This window comes from Marasmius oreades, chromosome 3 (genome assembly GCF_018924745.1).
Source record: "Marasmius oreades isolate 03SP1 chromosome 3, whole genome shotgun sequence".
In the NCBI taxonomy this organism is placed as follows: Eukaryota; Fungi; Basidiomycota; class Agaricomycetes; order Agaricales; family Marasmiaceae; genus Marasmius; species Marasmius oreades.
The window spans coordinates 3,176,021-3,194,763 of NC_057325.1; the positions used below are offsets into that span (position 1 = coordinate 3,176,021).

At 48.8% G+C, this 18,743-nt stretch overlaps 5 protein-coding genes across 7 annotated transcripts; 1 reads left to right on the forward strand and 4 right to left on the reverse strand.

Annotated features, from left to right (window-relative positions):
* Nucleotides 1–237: 237 nt before the first annotated feature.
* On the reverse strand, nucleotides 238–2,139 carry E1B28_006383 (uncharacterized protein). Of its 2 annotated transcripts, XM_043151041.1 has the most exons (7): nucleotides 1,839–2,139; nucleotides 1,756–1,783; nucleotides 1,593–1,699; nucleotides 1,012–1,539; nucleotides 813–948; nucleotides 647–745; nucleotides 238–470 (listed from the first exon to the last, which is right to left on the reverse strand). In XM_043151041.1, exons 1-7 carry the CDS (start codon nucleotides 1,924–1,926, stop codon nucleotides 335–337), a joined length of 1,122 nt encoding a protein of 373 aa, XP_043012134.1. In that variant the 5' UTR covers nucleotides 1,927–2,139; the 3' UTR covers nucleotides 238–334. The 2 variants fall into 2 exon arrangements, with proteins under 2 accessions (XP_043012134.1, XP_043012135.1); XM_043151042.1 differs by having other exon boundaries at nucleotides 238–745; nucleotides 1,839–1,999.
* An 80-nt stretch (nucleotides 2,140–2,219) lies between these two features.
* Nucleotides 2,220–4,202, reverse strand: E1B28_006384 (uncharacterized protein). The gene is made up of 3 exons (XM_043151043.1): nucleotides 3,761–4,202; nucleotides 2,820–3,695; nucleotides 2,220–2,765 (listed from the first exon to the last, which is right to left on the reverse strand). The coding sequence occupies exons 1-3, from the start codon at nucleotides 4,187–4,189 to the stop codon at nucleotides 2,325–2,327; spliced, it is 1,746 nt and encodes a 581-aa protein (XP_043012136.1). The 5' UTR covers nucleotides 4,190–4,202; the 3' UTR covers nucleotides 2,220–2,324.
* A 59-nt stretch (nucleotides 4,203–4,261) lies between these two features.
* On the reverse strand, nucleotides 4,262–5,848 carry E1B28_006385 (uncharacterized protein). Of its 2 annotated transcripts, XM_043151045.1 has the most exons (6): nucleotides 5,521–5,848; nucleotides 5,326–5,468; nucleotides 5,123–5,267; nucleotides 4,957–5,065; nucleotides 4,517–4,895; nucleotides 4,289–4,469 (listed from the first exon to the last, which is right to left on the reverse strand). In XM_043151045.1, the coding sequence occupies exons 2-5, from the start codon at nucleotides 5,439–5,441 to the stop codon at nucleotides 4,525–4,527; spliced, it is 741 nt and encodes a 246-aa protein (XP_043012138.1). In that variant the 5' UTR covers nucleotides 5,442–5,468; nucleotides 5,521–5,848; the 3' UTR covers nucleotides 4,289–4,469; nucleotides 4,517–4,524. The 2 variants fall into 2 exon arrangements, with proteins under 2 accessions (XP_043012137.1, XP_043012138.1); XM_043151044.1 differs by having other exon boundaries at nucleotides 4,262–4,469; nucleotides 5,123–5,848.
* A 528-nt stretch (nucleotides 5,849–6,376) lies between these two features.
* On the reverse strand, nucleotides 6,377–11,658 carry E1B28_006386 (uncharacterized protein). Its single transcript, XM_043151046.1, has 7 exons — nucleotides 10,879–11,658; nucleotides 10,784–10,828; nucleotides 9,480–10,731; nucleotides 9,351–9,427; nucleotides 6,941–9,295; nucleotides 6,646–6,888; nucleotides 6,377–6,589 (listed from the first exon to the last, which is right to left on the reverse strand). Exons 1-7 carry the CDS (start codon nucleotides 11,497–11,499, stop codon nucleotides 6,542–6,544), a joined length of 4,641 nt encoding a protein of 1,546 aa, XP_043012139.1. The 5' UTR covers nucleotides 11,500–11,658; the 3' UTR covers nucleotides 6,377–6,541.
* A 4,458-nt stretch (nucleotides 11,659–16,116) lies between these two features.
* On the forward strand, nucleotides 16,117–18,735 carry E1B28_006387 (uncharacterized protein; the record flags this gene model as incomplete). The annotated part of the gene is made up of 2 exons (XM_043151047.1): nucleotides 16,117–16,430; nucleotides 16,485–18,735. The coding sequence occupies 2 exons, from the start codon at nucleotides 16,117–16,119 to the stop codon at nucleotides 18,733–18,735; spliced, it is 2,565 nt and encodes an 854-aa protein (XP_043012140.1).
* Nucleotides 18,736–18,743: the final 8 nt, after the last annotated feature.

The window sequence follows — 18,743 nt, forward strand, 5'->3', positions numbered from 1 at the left end:
ATCTTGTTTCTTGTTGGGACGTTCGCATCTATATCCGCCCGACCAGTGTAACGTTTTCGTTTTCGTTTTTTTTGGTCGCTTCCATTCTGGCTTCCCTTCTGATTACAGTATATTGTATTCTATTGACTGGTGGTACTGATTTGTGATACATACATTATCAGACTTTTGTTTTGTTTTCCGTACGCGATGCAGTTTCGAGCTCCAGCTCGACAAGCAAGCAACACTATCCACCACAACAATCCATGATTTTCAATTCATTCCTGTACATAAAATCCCTATACATAAAGGGTCTTTTAGTTTTTACTTGTTGTGGTAAGCACCAACGGTATTCTGCTCAGTTATGATCTTCCACCAAACTCTTAACAGCAAGCAGGTCGGCGTCCACCATCTCTCTGACGAGACTGTCAAAATCGACCTTGCGTTTCCAACCCAAGACACGTTCAGCTTTTGCTGGGTTACCGAGAAGGAGGCTGATGGGGAGAAACATTTTTCGATTAGTAGGTAAAACGGAGTGATAAGGAAAGAGGATATTCCGGTGACGCAGAGGCATATGCGAATATACAAATTATGCCTGTCACGACCACGTTCACCGAAAAAAAAAAGAGGACGCAATTGAAACCGGGCAAACACGAGGATTATTACGCACTCTACTTCAGCAGGGCGGAAGTAACGGGGGTCAACCTTAACAACGACTTTGCCACTCTGGACATCTTTGGCTTGTTCTCCTGCACCTTCTCCAGACCACCTAGAATGCACGTTGTCGGCAACGCTGGAATCGGTACATATTCAGGCACATAATAGAACATACGTACTCTAATTGGATGCCAACACATTTGAACGCCTTTTCAACATATTCCCGGACGGGGTGAGTCTCTCCAGTCGCAAGGACAAAATCCTCGGGAGTGGGTTGTTGAAGCATTCGCCACATACCCTCGACATAATCGCGAGCTAAAATAAACATACATCGTTAGCTAACGACACGGTGTATGGATTGAAAATGTAGGGACCTACCATGTCCCCAATCTCGTTGAGCATCCAGGTTCCCGAGATACAAACAAGACTGCTTGCCAACGGATATTTCTGCGACTGCTCTAGAGATCTTCCTCGTTACGAACGTTCGTCCTCGTCGAGGGCTCTCGTGGTTGAAAAGAATACCATTGCAAGCATACAATCCGTATGCCTCACGGTAGTTGACCACGATCCAATACGCGTAAAGCTTTGCGCATCCATATGGACTACGAGGGTAGAAGGGGGTCTTCTCTGTCTGAGGTGTTTCAACGACTTTTCCGTAAAGCTCGGATGTTGATGCTTGGTAGAAACGGACATGTTTTTCCAATCCACAGGTACGAATAGCGTCAAGGAGCCGAAGAGTGCCCAAACCGTCAACATCGCCTGTGTACTCGGCCATTTCGAATGACACTTTGACATGCGATTGAGCACCTAGATTGTAGATTTCTGTTGGCTGGACTTGTGCAATGATGTAAACAAGGTTTGTGCTATCGCTGAGATCACCGTAATGGAGTTTGAACTTGTTGGGTCCTTAACGTCGTTCCACACGTGTTAACAGAGAAATAAAAGGACTGAAGACTCACGTTCATGCTGATCTTCGTACAAATGCTGCAAGCGGCCCGTGTTGAAGCTAGACGAACGACGGATGATGCCATGGACTTGGTACCCCTTCTCTAAAAGCAACTCAGTCCTGAAAACGAGTACGATAATCAGCTATAGGAGAACAACCTTCGCGCATATACCCACAAGTATGATCCATCCTGACCGGTAATACCTGAAAATTGTTGAGCACGCGATCAGCGACGTCGACGAAGTATTGTCTATCGAACCAGAGATCAAGGCAACCTTGCGCTTGAGGTACTCTTCAGGTGGGGGGAGGTCGAGTTTCACGAGAGGAGGGACAGCGTCTACGGACATGATGAAGGTTAGAAGGAACGGGAGGCTAGCAGGACGGAGACAAAGCGGACACAAATGGCTATCACCCCAGTAGGGATGTGCGTTTGGCAGTTTGCTGATCTGCTTCTTCAATTCCAGCGAGTCTCGTGAGACACTCAAAAATTGTCCGACTTTTCTACTTTGTATTCCGGCCGCACCTGGATAATGTGAGAATTCGGTCACGAAGGACAAAAGGAAACATAGAGCTTGAGGAGCTTGGAATACCGCTTCTTTAAGATGCGTTCTGGTACATACTTTCAGCTGTGGTTCGGACGTAACGTTTTATCCTCCAATGCCATTGTAGATTCCGAGTAACAAAACATCTCGATAAAAACGTATATATGTAGGTCCAAGGCATAGATAGCTGGTACGCGGGCAATTTACCTGATAGCCAGATGTCCTGAGCTCGTAGAATTCGCTCTCCTTTCAACAAAACCATAAACGTCTTTCTTCTTCTTAGGAGCCTCGTTAGCGTCCCAGATCCTCCAGAATTTTAGATTTTCATCTCCAGCACCCGTGCAAACGACATCCCCTGCTGGCCCGATGCAGCTGAACAATACCCGTGAATCGTGAGCATCACGAATTTCAGCAACACGATCCATGCTGGGATAAGCGTGCACCATAATCGAATTAGTTGGGTAGCCATGCGTAGATAATAGCTCTTTTTTATGTGGGGACCAGATCAATGATGTGATTTGTGAAGGAGTTTTGAGAGTGTGAAGCCTCGCGCCGGTAGTACTGTTCCAAACGTTCATTGTAGCATCGTTCGTTCCTCCCCCAGTGGCTAACAAATTAGGCTGCCATGGGCACCAAGCAAGTCCCTATATCATAAGTCAGTTTGCGATTGCGTTATGAGATATAATGCAGCGTTTCACCTTCACCGCAGCGGTGTGATTTCTTTTCGTCCACTTCGCAGTTCCTCTGGTACCTTCAGCCACATCACCGAGTCTTCCATCCCAGATATTCACCACATTATCATTACCACCGCTCGCCAACAACTCTCCATCACTCCTCCACCTTAGTCCGCATACTTCTCCACTGTGCCCTAACAGTTCCATGACCTTATGGCGGGGAACACGTACATCGTGATGCCAGATACTGCCATCTCCGCACCCTGAGCTAAGAATATGTTCATGCCATGAGAGAACAGCGATCTGAGATTGGTGGCCACTCATAGTCCTCAGTTTCTGTCCACTTTCAACATCCCAGAGCTCGACATCGCCATTGCCAATACCAATGCCCAGGAACGCCCCATCATTCGAGAAATCCACGCTAGAGACATAGGAGCCCTCAGGAGCCTCGCCCATCTGGACAACGCTCCCGGTGTCGGCCCTCCAGATGTAAGTAGATGACTCGAGAGCGACAGCGACAGTATTCTGGCAACTCCAACTAAGGAGGTTCAGATAAAAATCGTCGACCATTCCTGGTGCATCAAGAACTCTTTCTGGTTGAGTGGGTATCTTTCGAGTCTTCGTTGCACCAGTGGATGTTGGGACGGTATCGGGGCGGGCATAGAGAGGTTTGGCAAACTCGCGCTGTTGGGCTAAAGTGTGGTCAGAAGAAGGAGCTGGGGGCTGTTCATGATAACCTAGAATACGGCGGTTCACTGGAACACCAGTGGCTTTGATTAACCGAGCGGTGTGGCCAGGTGATGCGTTCTGAGTTCCCAAGTTCATTTGATCTAACGTGGCAGTAACGCTATCCACACCCTCATCCCTCGTAGTGATGAAGCGATCTCTAGTGTCGCGGTTCTGTACAAATGAAAAAGTGGGTCAACGAACCGCTCGGATCGATTTAAATATTTGAGGACACTCACGACAGCGGGCGTTGAACGAGATCTTCTAATTTCTGGTTGTTTAATAACATTGGGATTCAAGTCTCGTGTAACAACATCCAACCGACTTTCCACACCCCCCTTCCGTATCACTCCACCACCCGCCTGCCTGCTGAGATCATCCGACACCTGTAACGAATTACCATAGGAAACAGCCTTGATTGGTGAGGCTGGGCGTGATCTTGAACCTCGCGATTGAGGTCGGGATGGTCGGATAGACGGAGGATTGACGAAGGGATTGGACGTGTCGAACGGTCCTGATGAGGACTTCGAGCTTGTCTTCGCCTTCCTTTTAGAGGGAGAGCTGGCAAGGGAAACATTGTTCATTCCAGACATAAGAGAAGGAGTCAAAGGAGTTCTCGCATCCGAGCGAGTTCGATGTCTGCTAGGCGTCTTTGGGAGCATCGACATGGTTCAGGTCAAAGGTGCGTTGAAAACACGAGTTCGGAAAAGGTTGGAAAAGGAACAGAGTTAGTCACGTGGCCGTGAAGCACCGCGGCCCGCCCGGCTCGGTGCAGAGAAGAGATACGATTCCATACTATATTACAGTGGACAGTAGAGGAGAGCATAGAGAAAAGTAGGTAGCATAAAGTGGCATATGTAATTGGCTTAGAGTTAGCATAGGTGGATAAAGAGTCATAATGATAGGAAGAAAGTGCAGAAATAATAGTACAATGGCTTTTGAAGTTCCCTAGACGAGATTCAGCAGTGAGTTATGTGAGTTTCGACCGCACTTACTCATGCTACTAGTGCGTTAGTGTAAATGAGCCAGTCCTTGCCCAGTTCCACGCCCTCTGCTTCGGGGCGAGTTGGATATGTTCCATCGTCATATAGAGCCAGAATGTGGCCGTCGCGAATAAGACGATTCCCCAGGTGATGTTCATCGTTCTCCCATATAAATTCATGAAATACGCACGCGAAGCAGCCTCCAAACGCCAAGCACGCTTGACTTCCGATGACCAGTGAACGAATGGCGTGTAACGAGCAAGGAAAGAGACAACCAAATGAAGTATGGTCATCAAAATCAGAGTGAAGAAGGCAGTGATACTGTGGGCCACCATCTCAGTTGCCTCTCGGAGAGCGCGTTTTCTGGTCGTTGATTTAGACGCTGTTGGCTCTGGGTACCGGGTAGGTAGATCAATGGCGGAAAATAATTCTGAGACGACGACAGCTCTTACCGACAAACATTATGCAACCTGATATCTCTGACAGTATCTGTACTGCCAGCGGAGACAAATGGTTCTCCCGGGTTCTGTACACGGGTGTCCATCGCATCGGGTCGATGGCCTACAGGAAAGAATGCATCAAATTTCCTCGAGCACGCTAACTGTGATATGAACTTACTACACATTCTTCAAGTCCCCATTTGTTCAGAACTTGCCTCACGTCGAGTGCCCCGCTCTTCGTAAGCATTACATCCCCTTCCATGTCCGGCGCAGAACCTTGCCTGATTTTGTAAATGTGAGAGTAAAATTTAACGGTGACCCATCTGAGGGTATAGAAGATTATCAGTCTGTCGGAAAAACAACCATGATAAAAATGGGTACTGTGGTGGTGGAGGAAGGCGTGGTGGTTGGCGAAACCCCAGATGACTTTCTCGAGCAATCTGCTCATAAATTGCGTGTTCCCGTGGTGTTCTTTCGCATATCGAGACGTTCCTCATGTTTGCACACCTTGGTAACGACTAGCCCTATTGAGATAAACGAAGTCAGCTGGGGAAAATTCAAATCGGAGAGCTTAACTGCGAGGATTACTTGAGCCCAGTGGGGGGAGTTCAAGACGACCAGCCGATACCAGCAGGACTTGATTTATATCGAGAATGTTTTGAGCGGGATACCTTGTGTATTATCTGCTTCAAGGCTCGAACAAGGTAGTCATGTCGGCTGTTGAACTCATGTAAGAGAACTATCGCCCAATTAAAAGGCGACTGCGAATTTGAGACCGAGTTCACAAACACAACGACGCTGAGATGCGGTGTATACAAGGGCAGCATGACGTGAAATTGTTGAATCGGAGAAACAACCTTGTACTCTCATAGTAACGTTGTACTTGCTCGGCTTGACGGTACTTAGGATTCTGAGAACAAGGTTAGTTGGTTGTTTGGCGCCCACTTCCTCATGATTCCCACGCCTTCGGATATTTGAGACTCTGATATGTACTGCCGCCCTCGCCGTTCTCCGCGTCTAGTCGGATAATGCTGTCTGATCAGCGCCGGGAGATCTGATAAATGGGCTAGCTTATACGTCCAGTTCGCCTAAGACGAGACTAAAGATTTCCCAGACTTCCGATCCGAATAGATACTTATCAAGGACCCTTCTCGGAAGGGGACGATGATATTTCTCATCAAAGCAGCGGATAATCATTAATCAAGGTTGAATCCAGGTGTATATTGTACAATGCGGTGTCCTGGTAAGTATTTCCCGCACAGTCTCTCACTGTTAAACACATTTTACCTTGGAATGTATCATTCAGATTATAGTTGTCGACGGACAATCGGTTGGTTGTACCGAAAGCTCTAGATTACCGGTAGAGGACCGGGGACTTCGTAACATGCACGAAGACAGTGACGAGGATCGCACATTTCGTTTTGCAAACATTGAGGCCATAAGCGGGAATTAGTCATTGAGTGCGTAGGTTCATGATACATGAAAGTATGAGATGCTGATAGACAAGGCACTATGAAAACAACAACATGAAAATAAGAAATAACAAAATGGGAAAGAAAGATTGACGTCCAAAGTCTAAACAAAATAAATAAATAGATCAAGCAGGATCTGAAAGCATTTCGAGGGTAGCCAACATGGCGTTACGCTACAAACAACGTTGTCAGCTTCGAGGTGGATAGAGATTCGAGAGACATATCTCACATCCGCGGACATCACATTATAGACTTCTGTTAAGCCTGAGTCATCAGGCATTGATAATGGACGACTTGAGGTACGACGGGATGATCCAGAGACCGATGATGATATTCTTTGAGAGTTCTCAATCACCGATCGAGACCTTCTTGGACGTGGATCCATTTTGATACCAAGTAGATCGCAAAGTTCATCATGGGCCTGGACCATTGCCCTCGTCTCAGAGCTGGGGGTGGCGTCGCTATACAAACCCTACGATACAGGATCAGTAATAGATATAAAATCAAGACAACAACCAACATACCGTAGTAGATGTCCGTAGGTCTGTAACAATGTTGACAGGCCGCTGACGTGGACGCGGAATTGGTGGTACAGGGGGTATATCCTCCGTAGAGTACGCAGACTTGGTACCAGACAGTGTCGCTGTACTCAACCTATGACTACTCGTTGAGGACCTTCTTGAGGATGACCTCAAGCCGGCCTTTGACACACGAAGACTTGATTTTCGCAAAGCCATCACCCTGCTTGAGCGATTGCTACGACTAGCTGAAGGGGAATCTCCTGGAGTCTCAAACCTTCCGGAAAGGTGGTCAAGATCTGCAGCAACCTTTTCCGCATGCCTCCATGCATCATCCCTCTCCGCCTCGAGGGACTCCACCTGCTGCCGCAGCCCTTCAGATATCGACAATTGTTTTAGGAAGCTCGTGTTGAGCTTTCTCAACGCCATCGCTAAGGCGCTTCCGTCATGAACGTCGCGTAAAGACTTGAGCTGTGTTATTTGTTCATCGGCGCTGTGAAGCTCTTCCGCCAACTGATCCAATTGAGAAGACACCTCGGTCAATCTCGATACCAGACCCACAGCAACGACATTATCCTCTTGTGTGGTACCCTCGAGACACGAAGTGAGTCTCCCTAATAGCTCCGTTCTTTTTCTGACCAACATTTTATACCGGGACTTAAAGTCCGTTCGTTGCATCTCCAACTTCCGTAACTCATTCGGAATCTCCTGGTCAACTGTTGGTAGTTGCAGCAACCGGATGAAAGAAGCTTCAGACGATTGTTTTATCGCCCGGGAAACAATTGCTTGCAACTGTGAGGAAGTAAAAGTCCATTTGGCAGCGTCCATGGAGTATCCTCTCCATCTGACAGGGGGTGTTTGAAAGCGAGGTCCGTTCTTGGGTGATGCCAGAGGAGTAGAAGAGAATCGACGACCACCGCCATTGGATGGACCAACACTAACGAATGAGGATACAGAGGCATTGCGCTCCCGTGTTTGGCTTCCCGAGGCACGGTATTGATCACTCGGTCGACGCGGTCCAAGCGGAACGCCGGGTCGATTCCTCAACCTCCTCGAGATTCTATTGTCATTCCCAGGCCGTTTCTGGCTGTCCGTAGTTGAGCGATATTCAGAATCCGTCCTGGAATGACCAGACTGGCTGGTACTTGGTTCACCAGAGCTAGGTGTATGCCCATCTGAACCGGCCTCAAAGACGAGAGTGTAATATGGGGGAGGTGAATGTAGGGCTGGTATGTCTCCAAAGGCATCGTGGTGATTGCTGTTTCGGGATTCAGCATAGCTGGATTGTGGGTAAGTGTACAAACGATCGTCGGAAGGATGTACGTCAACAAGCTCTGCTAGTTGTTCACTTATCACAATCAAATTTTGTGTGGAGCCGGTAGGAGTGATATCGGGGGTGGGGGTCTGTGTTGTGGCGACCGTTTGACGAAGAGATGAGGCGGCGGAGGTACTTTGATTGAATTCGGCAGGGTATCCGGCAAATCCAGAGGGCTGTGGTTGCGGCGAAGGGGTGGGTGAAGTTGAGCGATCTGGTGGTGAGGGCGGTAGCTGTGGTAAAGGATCCGGAACCGTTGGAGGTATTTGTCGGGGTTCTGCGAGTGGCGGTGAAGCCGGTTGAGCCTCGAATTGTTGATGTGAATACTGACTAGAGGAGGGGGATCCGCTTGGAGACAAATGTTGTGTGATCCAGGATGGCTGTGGATCCCGTGTTTTTGTTTTTGTTTCTTCTTTGTCGACTCCAACGCCATTCGACTCTGAATCCTTCACAGCGCTCATCGTTGCAGGATTGGCGGCCGCCACCGTTTTCGCCCTTGTAATTTCGGCACCCGGCCGTGAACTTCTGACACCTTGAACAGAAGAAGCTGCACGGGTTAATAGTTGTTGAGCCAAACTCGGCATTCCATCTGCTGCCGGTGAAGACATGCTCGTAATACCCATGTTAAAAACAAAAGCCGACATCGGTGTCTGAGGGAACATTTGCTCAACTGCCGACTCCCGATCTCCAAGCGTATAGCGCGGCATCCCAGGTGAGATCAGTGAACCTGGGCTCCAAGGAGGCGTGAAAACTGACGGGGTTTCTGGGAAGGTTTGTCTCGAGAATTCGTCGCTTTCCGTAGTCGAGGGAGGGCTCCCAGAACTACCTGGACGGAGACTAATTGTGATATTGTATTGCTTACGATCCTTGGGGTCACGGACCACTTGAATCGGGTTAGGCGTACTCCCTGAGCGCTGGCGATTGAAAACATGACTTGGAAGGGAACGAGGTGGGATCTGAAGAGAGGGTGACGATGATGATGCGGGTATTCTAGAAGAATTGGCGGTGGAGGGCGTTGAGGGCGAAGGTGTCGTGGGAAGGGCAGCCTGTAATGAATACCTTGAATAAGGGTATCACTGCAGAAAAATGCAAATATAGTACCTGGGTGATTTCTTCCAATGGTAGGAGTCGGCCGGAGTTTATTAGATCCGCTCGAGAACTGGACCAGCTACTTGAGCCTGTATTCACAAAATGAGGGCAGGTCTTCATTGAAAAACTAAGCCAGCTTACCTCCTGCACTTGAAGGGCTTCTACTCAGTACAAACATCCCACTCAGCGTGCTCATCCTATCTTTAGATGGCTTGTCTCGCTGAACAAAAGGTGAAGGAGGTGACAGCTGGGATAAGGACTCTTCTGATATGGGAGAGAAAGGCGGTCGGAAGTGATTGCCATGGGGATGTGGGTACGGAGATCTAGTTTCGACACTTGCTTGTGGTTCAACTTCCGCATTCGCTGACGGCTGCTCATAATAGTCGAGAACATTGTCAAATTGACCTGTTGATGAAGAAGAGGGTGCTGTGGACGACAGAGCATCAGATTGTCTCCGTGCATCCGGAGAAAACGTATCCTCCGATCGCAACGGCGACGATGGTGATTGAGGAGGTCTACTGTCGGAAACTTCAAGCTGAGAAGTCTGCGGCTTGATTTGTTCCGACTCGGGTGAATCTGGTTCAAGTACCAGTAGAGAAGGTGTGTATATGGAGGCCGAAAATGCGTCTGTAGAGGTCGGGGTCAGATGGTCCCTTGAATTGCTCATTGAGGATGAACGTGTGGCGAGAGATGTGACTTCTGATATTGGCGATATCTGTCTGTCATATTTGACAGATTCGATCAGAGGGTGGCCTTCTGGACTTGGGACAAGAATGGAGGACCTGGCATCTTTTCTAGCGACTGCCCCAAGTCCACCATTGCTACTCGACCGATGTATAACAGGGCCAAAAACCTCTCCGTCAATGACATCTGGGGAGAGAAGACCACCGGTACTTTGCCGCTTCCTACCGACACTGAGGGGGGCTGGCAGCTTGCGCCGGTTCTTCGGTGGTATATATACGGAATCTGCATTAGCAGGAACAGGCGGAATGTCATGACCCATCCCACTGATGAATCGCTCTCGTGCAGACGCCAAAACGGGGGAGCTCAAAAGCGACGAATCATCTCTGGGCAGTGTGGCAGAGTCCGCTCGAGTTAGAATAGATGCACCACTACGATATTTGGAGGCACGTTCATCTGAAAGAATGTAGGAATTGCCGATCAAGGCGCGAGCAAGGGTCGTACCGGAGACGGCGGAGGCTGAGCCATCTTCACCCGAATGAGGTGGTTCTAGTCCAGAGGGCTGGCTAGAGGGTGTTTGACCATATGAGGCACGCCTGCCAGAGGTGCGTATTATTTGAACCTTGGGACCATGAAACGTAGGATTGGGGATCTTAATTGGCGTAGGAATGTTTTTCTTCAAGGCAACCGAGGGCGAGAAAGGTAAACTGGGCTATACGAAAAATTTGAGAAGCGTAAAACAGTGCTGAAAGGATGACACGCACCAGTGCGCGAGCAGGTCGTGACGACTGTCTATGATTGAGCGAAACCTAGGAGGGTGTCAGTTCATTTAGTCACTCTACATGGGTAAGTCACGGACCTCTGAGATCTGTAGCTGCTCAACAAGATGATCTGAAGTCGGAGAATCAGAATCGTGATCGCTATCCTCATCGTCCATCCCTTCCTTCACAGAGTTCACATCGACAACGACCGATGTCCGTCCATCACTTCCCAGCCCACTCGGACTCAACTCTGTCGGGCTCCTATATACTCCATTACTCGTACTCCCTGTATATGCTTCCGAGTCCAACAAATGCGAGGGTATCCAATCGGACATTAGGCCCGATGATATGTCAAGATCCAGTGTCATCCTGGGGGGCGTTGAAAGCCTCGGGGTAGGCGGATGTTCCTGTTCTGGACTGGGTGGTTCTCCTTCTGGACTCGGAGAATGTTCAACATCGGGTGTTTGTGGAAGTGGTTCTGCAGAAGTTACTTCTCTCGCTTCCTCCAAAGACGGATTCGGAAGTGCTCGCGGTACAGACGATGACTCGCGAGACTGTACACTCGTCGTATCTCGTATGTCAACAACGGGTGACGCGTAAGGATGAGGAGAGGAAGGTGAGTCGATGTGGGGATAATTCTGAAAGGAAGACTGGTTGTTAAGCTTCGGCTTCCGTTTCACCTTGGTATAGTGGGAAATGAATGAACTGAGGGCCGACATGATGAAGCAGGAAAACGAAACCAAAGAAACCTGAGTTCGAAATGGAAATGAAAGGAACGTGGAGGAGAAGAGAAGAGCCGTGCTAAGGAGGCCGAACTCTGTCCTACGCAAGGGTTGGCAATGACAACAGGTGCATCAAAGTATATTCTTGAAGCATATATGTATTGCACAGCCAGCACCGATACCAACATAGCGGGGGCTGTACGCAGCCCGTTCCTCTTCGGCCCGAGATTTGTTCTGCCTTGAGCTGGCAAAAAAGACGATCACCATCAGTCTTGTCTCCATCGTCGGAAATCTGCAATTTCTGCAATCCATCCATGCTGCGTGGCTGTCACTACTCTGTTGCGATCTCAGTACAACGCCATAAAAAAGAATCCAGTCGGGCTCTTCAATCATAAAACTCCAACATTCCACAATGCAAGAGTGCTTCTCTTCCAGGAAACAGATTCCACAGCGTGCCATAGTGACAAATTCATCGTTCCCACATCATGTCAGTCATGATATCACATTCCTACTAGCCAACCCCCCGCTTCCTCGGTCGTTGGTATTTGAGAGATTACAGGATCTCACTAAGCCATTCGGCAGTTGTTACCGAATTTTCCGTACTATCACAGTGAGCCCCAGGCTCACGAATTCTCAAATGACATACCTATCACGATGGCTGGTGCATATTCACTGTTCTTCCAAACAGTTCAAGAGACATATCGCGCGTCTACGCCCCTCCACTTTCCAGAACTTGCGAAATTTAGGGTGCGAAAGTTGTAGACCGCCATTCTCGTCACCATTAAGCTGTCGATCTGGCTCTCGCTTTGTGTGTGAACTCCAAAGTATCGCTTGGTGAGTGTTTAACTTACTCCATCTCATCCCGATATACTTGTCATCGTCAGAGAGAGAACGGTTACAGGTTTTACTTTGCAACAACTTGAAGTTGATTGCGGGTTGCGAGATCTCAATCGCACGGTTGATTGTGGGTAGACCTGTTCTCTCTGTGATAGATATATATTTATACATGCTTGTCATCGTATGGTTCAGTTACAGGCCTGGATCGTGGGCCACTGTAGACTCCGGTGGGTGTCCCCGTACGCCTTCAGAATATCCAAATCTCTATGCTCGGTATGTTGTAGGTTTCCCTCAGGATCTCCTTGAAGCTGCGTGGACCCTCTAGGTCTAACAACAGGCTTTTCCGCCATTCGCTGAGGACCTGCTTGGTCAATCAAGCGAAACCACGAAGCTGGTACTTATATGAAAGCGCCATGCGATATGTACCTGACAATCAATGCTGCGCAGGGTGAGTTCGGGTCATGGTGATTTCTTCGTATCGAGGATAGCATTTTATCTAGGACTCGCCCTCTCCATGATAGCCTCAGCCGACTCTCGACTTGGATCTCCTACGATGCTAGACTGTGATACAGTGGACGCGATGCCTTGTGGTCATAATGTTATTGACCGTCGCAGTGTGCCTGAGAGGACTCAGAAGTTTGCCCGCACATGGAGCCGGGCCTCTGGGCCTCCCGGGTAACTGCTACACGTAAGATCTTCACTCAAGTCCTCCGTTTTGTTTGATGTACAGTACCCTTACTTACGGTGACCCATCTACGCGGGTAAGTAACAGGGATCATCATATTGTGCGCGGAGTTTTCTCCCTCGGACTCTATAGAGCTCTCAAAATGGGATATGCTAGGCTTCGCTAAGTCTCAAAGCTTATTATCTTGTTCGCGGATCTCTTCAATTCCACGGGACAGCTTGAATTCCTAGCTTCCTCAAAGTGAAATCGACCATCGACCGTAACCGGAATTCGGATTTAAGGATATCGTGTATGTTTAAAGAAGGAATAACAAGCGCCACTGTCCAGTGTCGAGGCTCACGCATCGTTTGTAGGCCAAGACCATCGAAGTGAAATCTCAATTTTGCCGCGCGGGTACGGAATGCGTTGCATGATTTTCGCCTACATAGATGGTCCCTACGCGCGGTGGCTATGGGATGTACAGCAATACGCAGTTCTTGCAGAGGCTTTACAGAACCGGGCCACGGGCTACAAGTTGTTCGCACGGCCCTGCGCCCCAGCCCTGATGTCAGAGGTGAAATTCAGGCTCTCCATTCTTGAAGGACAAACTTCTTTTACCTGTGTGGGCGTGGGAGAGGGAGGTTAGAAATGGGATTGCACTGAAAGGAGCCTCACCTAAAGGCTAAGGCATACCATAGTCAACGCCTCTTGAACTTAAACTTGACTTGCTGTGCGCGACCAAATAGTGAACACCACAGTAAGATCTCAAAAGTTGTGGTCCGGAGTCCTTCAGCTCCAAACTGATCATGATTTGTTTGTTCTGATTGACAAGCAGGGACGCATCCTTCAATCATATACCGTAGATTCTCTTCACCGATGGGACAAACCTTTAAGCGACGTTACTATAATTGAATTTGCCATTTACTTACATAACTTTCATTATCCCAAATTTCACCAAGTTGAAGTTCCAACAAATCTAGACTCTTACATAACGTACCGTCATGGATAGCGAAAGGAAGTGTTTTCCCTTCATGTCCCTTTCCAGGTCTTCCAATACACCGGTATTTTCATTTGTGCCCTATAACCAAGCAACAAGCACATGAAAAATATACCTCCCATATGCCATGTGATGGCGTCTACTAGAAACCTTCACTTCGCCCCCAGTGACCCCAGTACATTTATTCAGTTCCGGAAATTTCGGGGGGGCGTCCAGTGAAGTCCAAAGAAATCAGATATGATATGTGGAGGATTTCGGTGGGTAGAGTAATAATTTCTTGACGGCGAAGTTTGTCGAACTTGAAAGGTACCTTTGAATTCATCTTCTCGAAGCTTCTCTGTACTCTTTCGGTGTGGTGATTCTTCGGGCTTTTTCCCTCTCGACGTTACAGGGATTTGATTAATTCCGTGAACACGCGAACTCTGCGTTTCACGCTCGGCAGGGTCGGAATGTTCAGCGATATTAAAACTCCGCTGATAGTCGCTATACAGGCGAATCAACGTGTTCAAGTATCTTGCATCCTCAAATACACTGTACTTAGTCTCCTACCAACTCGAATACTATATATTGTGTACCATTCCATTATGAGAGTTTTTCAACCCCTCGGAAACAGGCTCCTGGAGGCTGGACATAGATGTTTGAGGCTCGAGACTCCTAGGGAAAGGTGCGAGACGTCCTATCGATAACGTCGGATTTACTTCGGAACAGAGTCGGAGTTTCAATCTCAATCATCGGCCGTATGTATGCCACGTACAACCGCCCATTACCCGAGGGCGCTTGCTTAGCCGACAGGCGCACCAGGGAACGCATGTTCACGGAATTAATCAAATCCCTGTATATCTGCACACCACTGGGAAAGATCCTGCCAGGTACCGACTCGAGCAACTTCGCACGAACAGAACAGTTACCGAGGGCAATAACAACGAGCTGCTTGCTGACTGTCCGGGGAACAGCACGAGACTCGCCCGAGTAATTCGTGACCGATGGCAAGATCAAGTTATCAAGGTGATCTGCGGATGCCTTAGCCAAGCGGTCGTTAACGGTCGTCAAACTCTTGACAGCAAAGATCATTCAAATCATGTGAGAATCTCGGTCGTAACTGACACATTCCAAGAAAACTTCACCTTTTCTCGTTATTATGGTCGTTCAGAATCACGATATCAAATGTTCACATGCACCTTGACGGCAGACCATCCCGTGCATAAGATAGTCTCTTGGAAGTCGTGCCTGTTTATAGATAGATACACGCTCGTTAGTCATATCCACATTACTTTCCTCGGTCAAAGGTAGCTCCAGTCTGGTAAGACCCTATCATGTCTCCCCAAGCGTCCAAGTGTCGTAGAAGATGTGAATGTTATCTGCAATAGCTGGCGCACGAGGGATATGCGGAGCGCTTCACGATCGTCGCGTGAGATAGAGAATCCATGCTGAAAAGAGAACCTTGAAAGAGCACCCAGATTGGGAATGATCAATTGTTTTACTGACTACTGGTTCTTGATTTCATTTCATTTTATGGTCTTCCCCAACTGCCACCGACATTTTCTGCCACTCTGATGGTGGATAAGTTTTTTTGTTATTGCGGTAGTCCAGGGTACATAGTCCTTTGGAGCTGGGATATACGTGGCGCTTATCGATATGAGATTCATAGATATGTGGAAGGTTGCTTCAGAAAGTTTGTTGAGAAGTCATGAGCGAAGAGCGGGTGGCCAGTAATTGACCGATTCCAACGCCTCCAGAGTCACCGAGGTGCTTCAGAGTGGAGAGATTAGGGTGAAGCGCCACGCGTCGTGGGTGGAAGTGAACCCAAAGTGGTTACGTAACACTTTCTAAGCCGGTACTTAAGACGGCATTCGATAGCCCCATTAGGAAGGTTTCGTTTACGAACTTTTTTTTTCTGGTGTAGGGGATGTATACGGGGTGAAGTAACAAATGGGGGTGTTATTAACCCGCTCTTCTGTGATTCAGATCTCGGAAAATGACAAAAGGAATGCATCTCACCGCTCATAGTTGGTTATTCTCCTTCTCCTTCCTTTCACCTCTTGCGTTCCCCAAGAGTCATCTGGGCCTCGCAACACCTCTCTCAGCTCCTGGTCTGTTATCTACGTTCCTTTAACCCATGTCCGGCATCCCTTCTCGTCGCCATCCCTTCAAGTCTTCCCATTTTCACGATATTTTTCGCGGCACGACTACTGGCACTGGTTATCATACAACTCAACCAGGTCCTTCGTTCCCCACCATTGATGATAGTCCCTCAGACGCTCCAGAGTCGACTGAGTCGACTACCAAGAAACGTACGACGAGATTACCTCTTTTCGGGCGCTCGAGAAAGAAGTCAACTCATTCAGATATCGCGCCCGGCACTTCTTCACGGCCATCTGAGTCTCAATCAGGACGGGGTTCCACTGCTACTCACGCCTCTCGTCATGAACGGTGTGTAGTTATGATTTGAATAGCGTTTGGCAGGTTGAATTTATTCGCCATCAGGTCAAGTTTACACGCCCGCGCGTCGACCTCACAGCCGTCCCTTCTGGCCGTGTCTACCCAGCCCACCCTGAGCTCCAAGATTGTGGCCCATTTCACCCCTCGCAAATCACGAAAACACAAGTCTACACCTTCATTGAGCCAGAGTGAAGAAGTTTCGGATTCTCCCTCTCATATTCCATCCTTACCTTCAGCCCCTACAATTCGACCATCCACAGAATCAACCCGTTCTCGTGAAGACCGCCAAAGCCTGAACGGAAGAAGACAGCCGGGGACCCCAACCCTTCGGCAAACTCGGACGGGTGGCTTGGCACAGCCAACGATAACCGTTTCACACCCGGACTCCGACGATCTTAGCGAGTATGAGGACCTATTCACTAAGCCTCGGCAAAACTCAAAACCCAAACCTGCTCCGCTTCAGATCCCTCCCCTTAAACAAAAGCCCCGAAATCGCATACGAGATTCGAGTACGAGTACAACATCCTCCTCTCCGTCCTCACCCAATACTTCCACGGATCCCGCGCTTTCTGAAAGGGGCACTCACTCCTCTGCTACGACCACTCCAACTCACGAAACACCTACTCCTACTGGAAGCCCGGCAGAAATTAGTATCTTAGCGGCGTCAACGTCAGTTGCCGCCGATAAAGTGGCCGAGAAGAGGTTGCGTGATGACTCAACCTGCGGGGAGAACCAGAGTTTCAAGTCTCCTTCATCTTCATTGAGGACGAAACCTATATCGAGGGTTACTCCTACCGCCACAGATACGGAATTATACTCTACAGCAGAAGAATCTGACGCGATGTCCGTAATGTCGATGCCGGCTCTTGGTGCATCGTCTTTTACGAGGAGGCGAAAAACCAGTCATCAAACATCCGACAATATTAATCGAGTGTCTCCCACCCTATCGTACCGGTTGGAAAGGGGGCGAACTATGACTCTTGCGCCGTCTTCTAAACCCCCCTCTAGACCTTTACCACCACCTCCTAACAATGGCGGTCGACCGAGGGCCAATACATTACTTACACTTTCACTTTCCCAGTCTTCCAATCCCCCCGGAACAACTCTAAAATGCCCCAGTAGCGCCTCATCAAAGAGACTGTTACCATCTCCTCCGACACCTCCTCCGAAGGACGATTCAGTACCTTCCGAAGCCCCTCAGTCCTCGATAAACACCGATAATCGTTCTTCGCAATCTTCTTCCGACTCCTCTTCCTCAACACAGACTCTAACCAAAACGAATATTCCACACATTCAGCCGTTGGGTATTCAAATTGACACTGCTTCCGCCGATGAGCTTCGCCTAGGTCTCCGTCAACGGAACATGCAGCTCGACAATCTCGCGAATTACATAAAAAATGTTACGGAAATCCATGCGCAGGAGAAGCTTCAGCTAGAGAAACGAATCGCAGACCTCGAACGAGATATTATGAGGCGAGACAAGGAGATCAAAGGCCTCGGATGGTTGATGAGGAATGGGAACGAGCAGGCGAGCAATACCACAAGGCCCCTCGCCACGCCTGACCTCGATAAAGAAAGAAGCGATGATTCGTCGACACACAGCATGCGCCTGGCTACGCCATCGTCCTCGATCCGACTTCCTCTCTATCGGCGTTTGAATGCTGATGATTCAGGTGCAGAGTCGTATGCGACGTCTGGTGCTGAATCCATCGACAAAGGATCAGCCACATCCGGTGCTGACTCCTGGGAAGTTTCGCCCAAACCCAGAAGGGCTATGAGGAAGCTCAAGCTTGTGGAAACCTTCAACAACACTACTCCTTTATCACGACCTTTAGCTCTCAGGCAGGCCGAGGGTAAGACTATCGAAGCTTTGCAGCGGTCATCTATGTCTTCCGTCTACTCCACATCTTCGTCTGGATCTTCACCCTTTTCTAGTCCTACTTCTGTGGCATTCGCATGCGCAGGACTTACATCTATACCCGAAACTCCATCACGCCCACGAACTACCAGCGGCATTTCCCTGCCAAAGGACAAGAAGGTTGAACGTGAACGGAAGCTCTCGAACGTATCCAACTCCTCTTCTAACACCACTTCCGCCCCGTCGAAGTCTAAGCCAACATCTTCCCGATTGACTCCATCGGAAGCATATGCTAGGAATCTTGTAAAAGATAGGCCTCCATCGATAGCTCAAATTCTGAATTCTGGCAACCAAAACACTCCTACGGCCCCTATAATGCAAGAGTCCTTTGGTGGAAGATCGAGAGCACTGCTGGGTTTAGTACACAAGAAGAGCTGAATAGTCGG

What these genes read in the sequence shown, in the direction of transcription:
- E1B28_006383 (XM_043151042.1), bottom strand. Translation starts at nt 1,926, where the DNA reads ATGTCCGTAGACGCTGTCCCTCCTCTCGTGAAACTCGACCTCCCCCCA. An exon ending in CAAGGTTGCCTTGATCTCTG is followed by an intron (nt 1,784 to 1,838) that starts GTTCGATAGACA and finishes AACAATTTTCAG; the next exon opens with GTATTACCGGTCAGGATGGA. An exon ending in GTACGAAGATCAGCATGAAC is followed by an intron (nt 1,540 to 1,592) that starts GTGAGTCTTCAG and finishes AACGACGTTAAG; the next exon opens with GACCCAACAAGTTCAAACTC.
- E1B28_006384 (XM_043151043.1), bottom strand. Translation starts at nt 4,189, where the DNA reads ATGTCGATGCTCCCAAAGACGCCTAGCAGACATCGAACTCGCTCGGAT. An exon ending in CTCGTTCAACGCCCGCTGTC is followed by an intron (nt 3,696 to 3,760) that starts GTGAGTGTCCTC and finishes TCATTTGTACAG; the next exon opens with AACCGCGACACTAGAGATCG. An exon ending in ATCACACCGCTGCGGTGAAG is followed by an intron (nt 2,766 to 2,819) that starts GTGAAACGCTGC and finishes CTTATGATATAG; the next exon opens with GGACTTGCTTGGTGCCCATG.
- E1B28_006385 (XM_043151044.1), bottom strand. Translation starts at nt 5,392, where the DNA reads ATGAGCAGATTGCTCGAGAAAGTCATCTGGGGTTTCGCCAACCACCAC. An exon ending in GGGGACTTGAAGAATGTGTA is followed by an intron (nt 5,066 to 5,122) that starts GTAAGTTCATAT and finishes TCTTTCCTGTAG; the next exon opens with GCCATCGACCCGATGCGATG. An exon ending in AGGTTGCATAATGTTTGTCG is followed by an intron (nt 4,896 to 4,956) that starts GTAAGAGCTGTC and finishes CCCGGTACCCAG; the next exon opens with AGCCAACAGCGTCTAAATCA.
- E1B28_006386 (XM_043151046.1), bottom strand. Translation starts at nt 11,499, where the DNA reads ATGTCGGCCCTCAGTTCATTCATTTCCCACTATACCAAGGTGAAACGG. An exon ending in AGCAGCTACAGATCTCAGAG is followed by an intron (nt 10,829 to 10,878) that starts GTCCGTGACTTA and finishes ACACCCTCCTAG; the next exon opens with GTTTCGCTCAATCATAGACA. An exon ending in CACGACCTGCTCGCGCACTG is followed by an intron (nt 10,732 to 10,783) that starts GTGCGTGTCATC and finishes TTTTTCGTATAG; the next exon opens with CCCAGTTTACCTTTCTCGCC.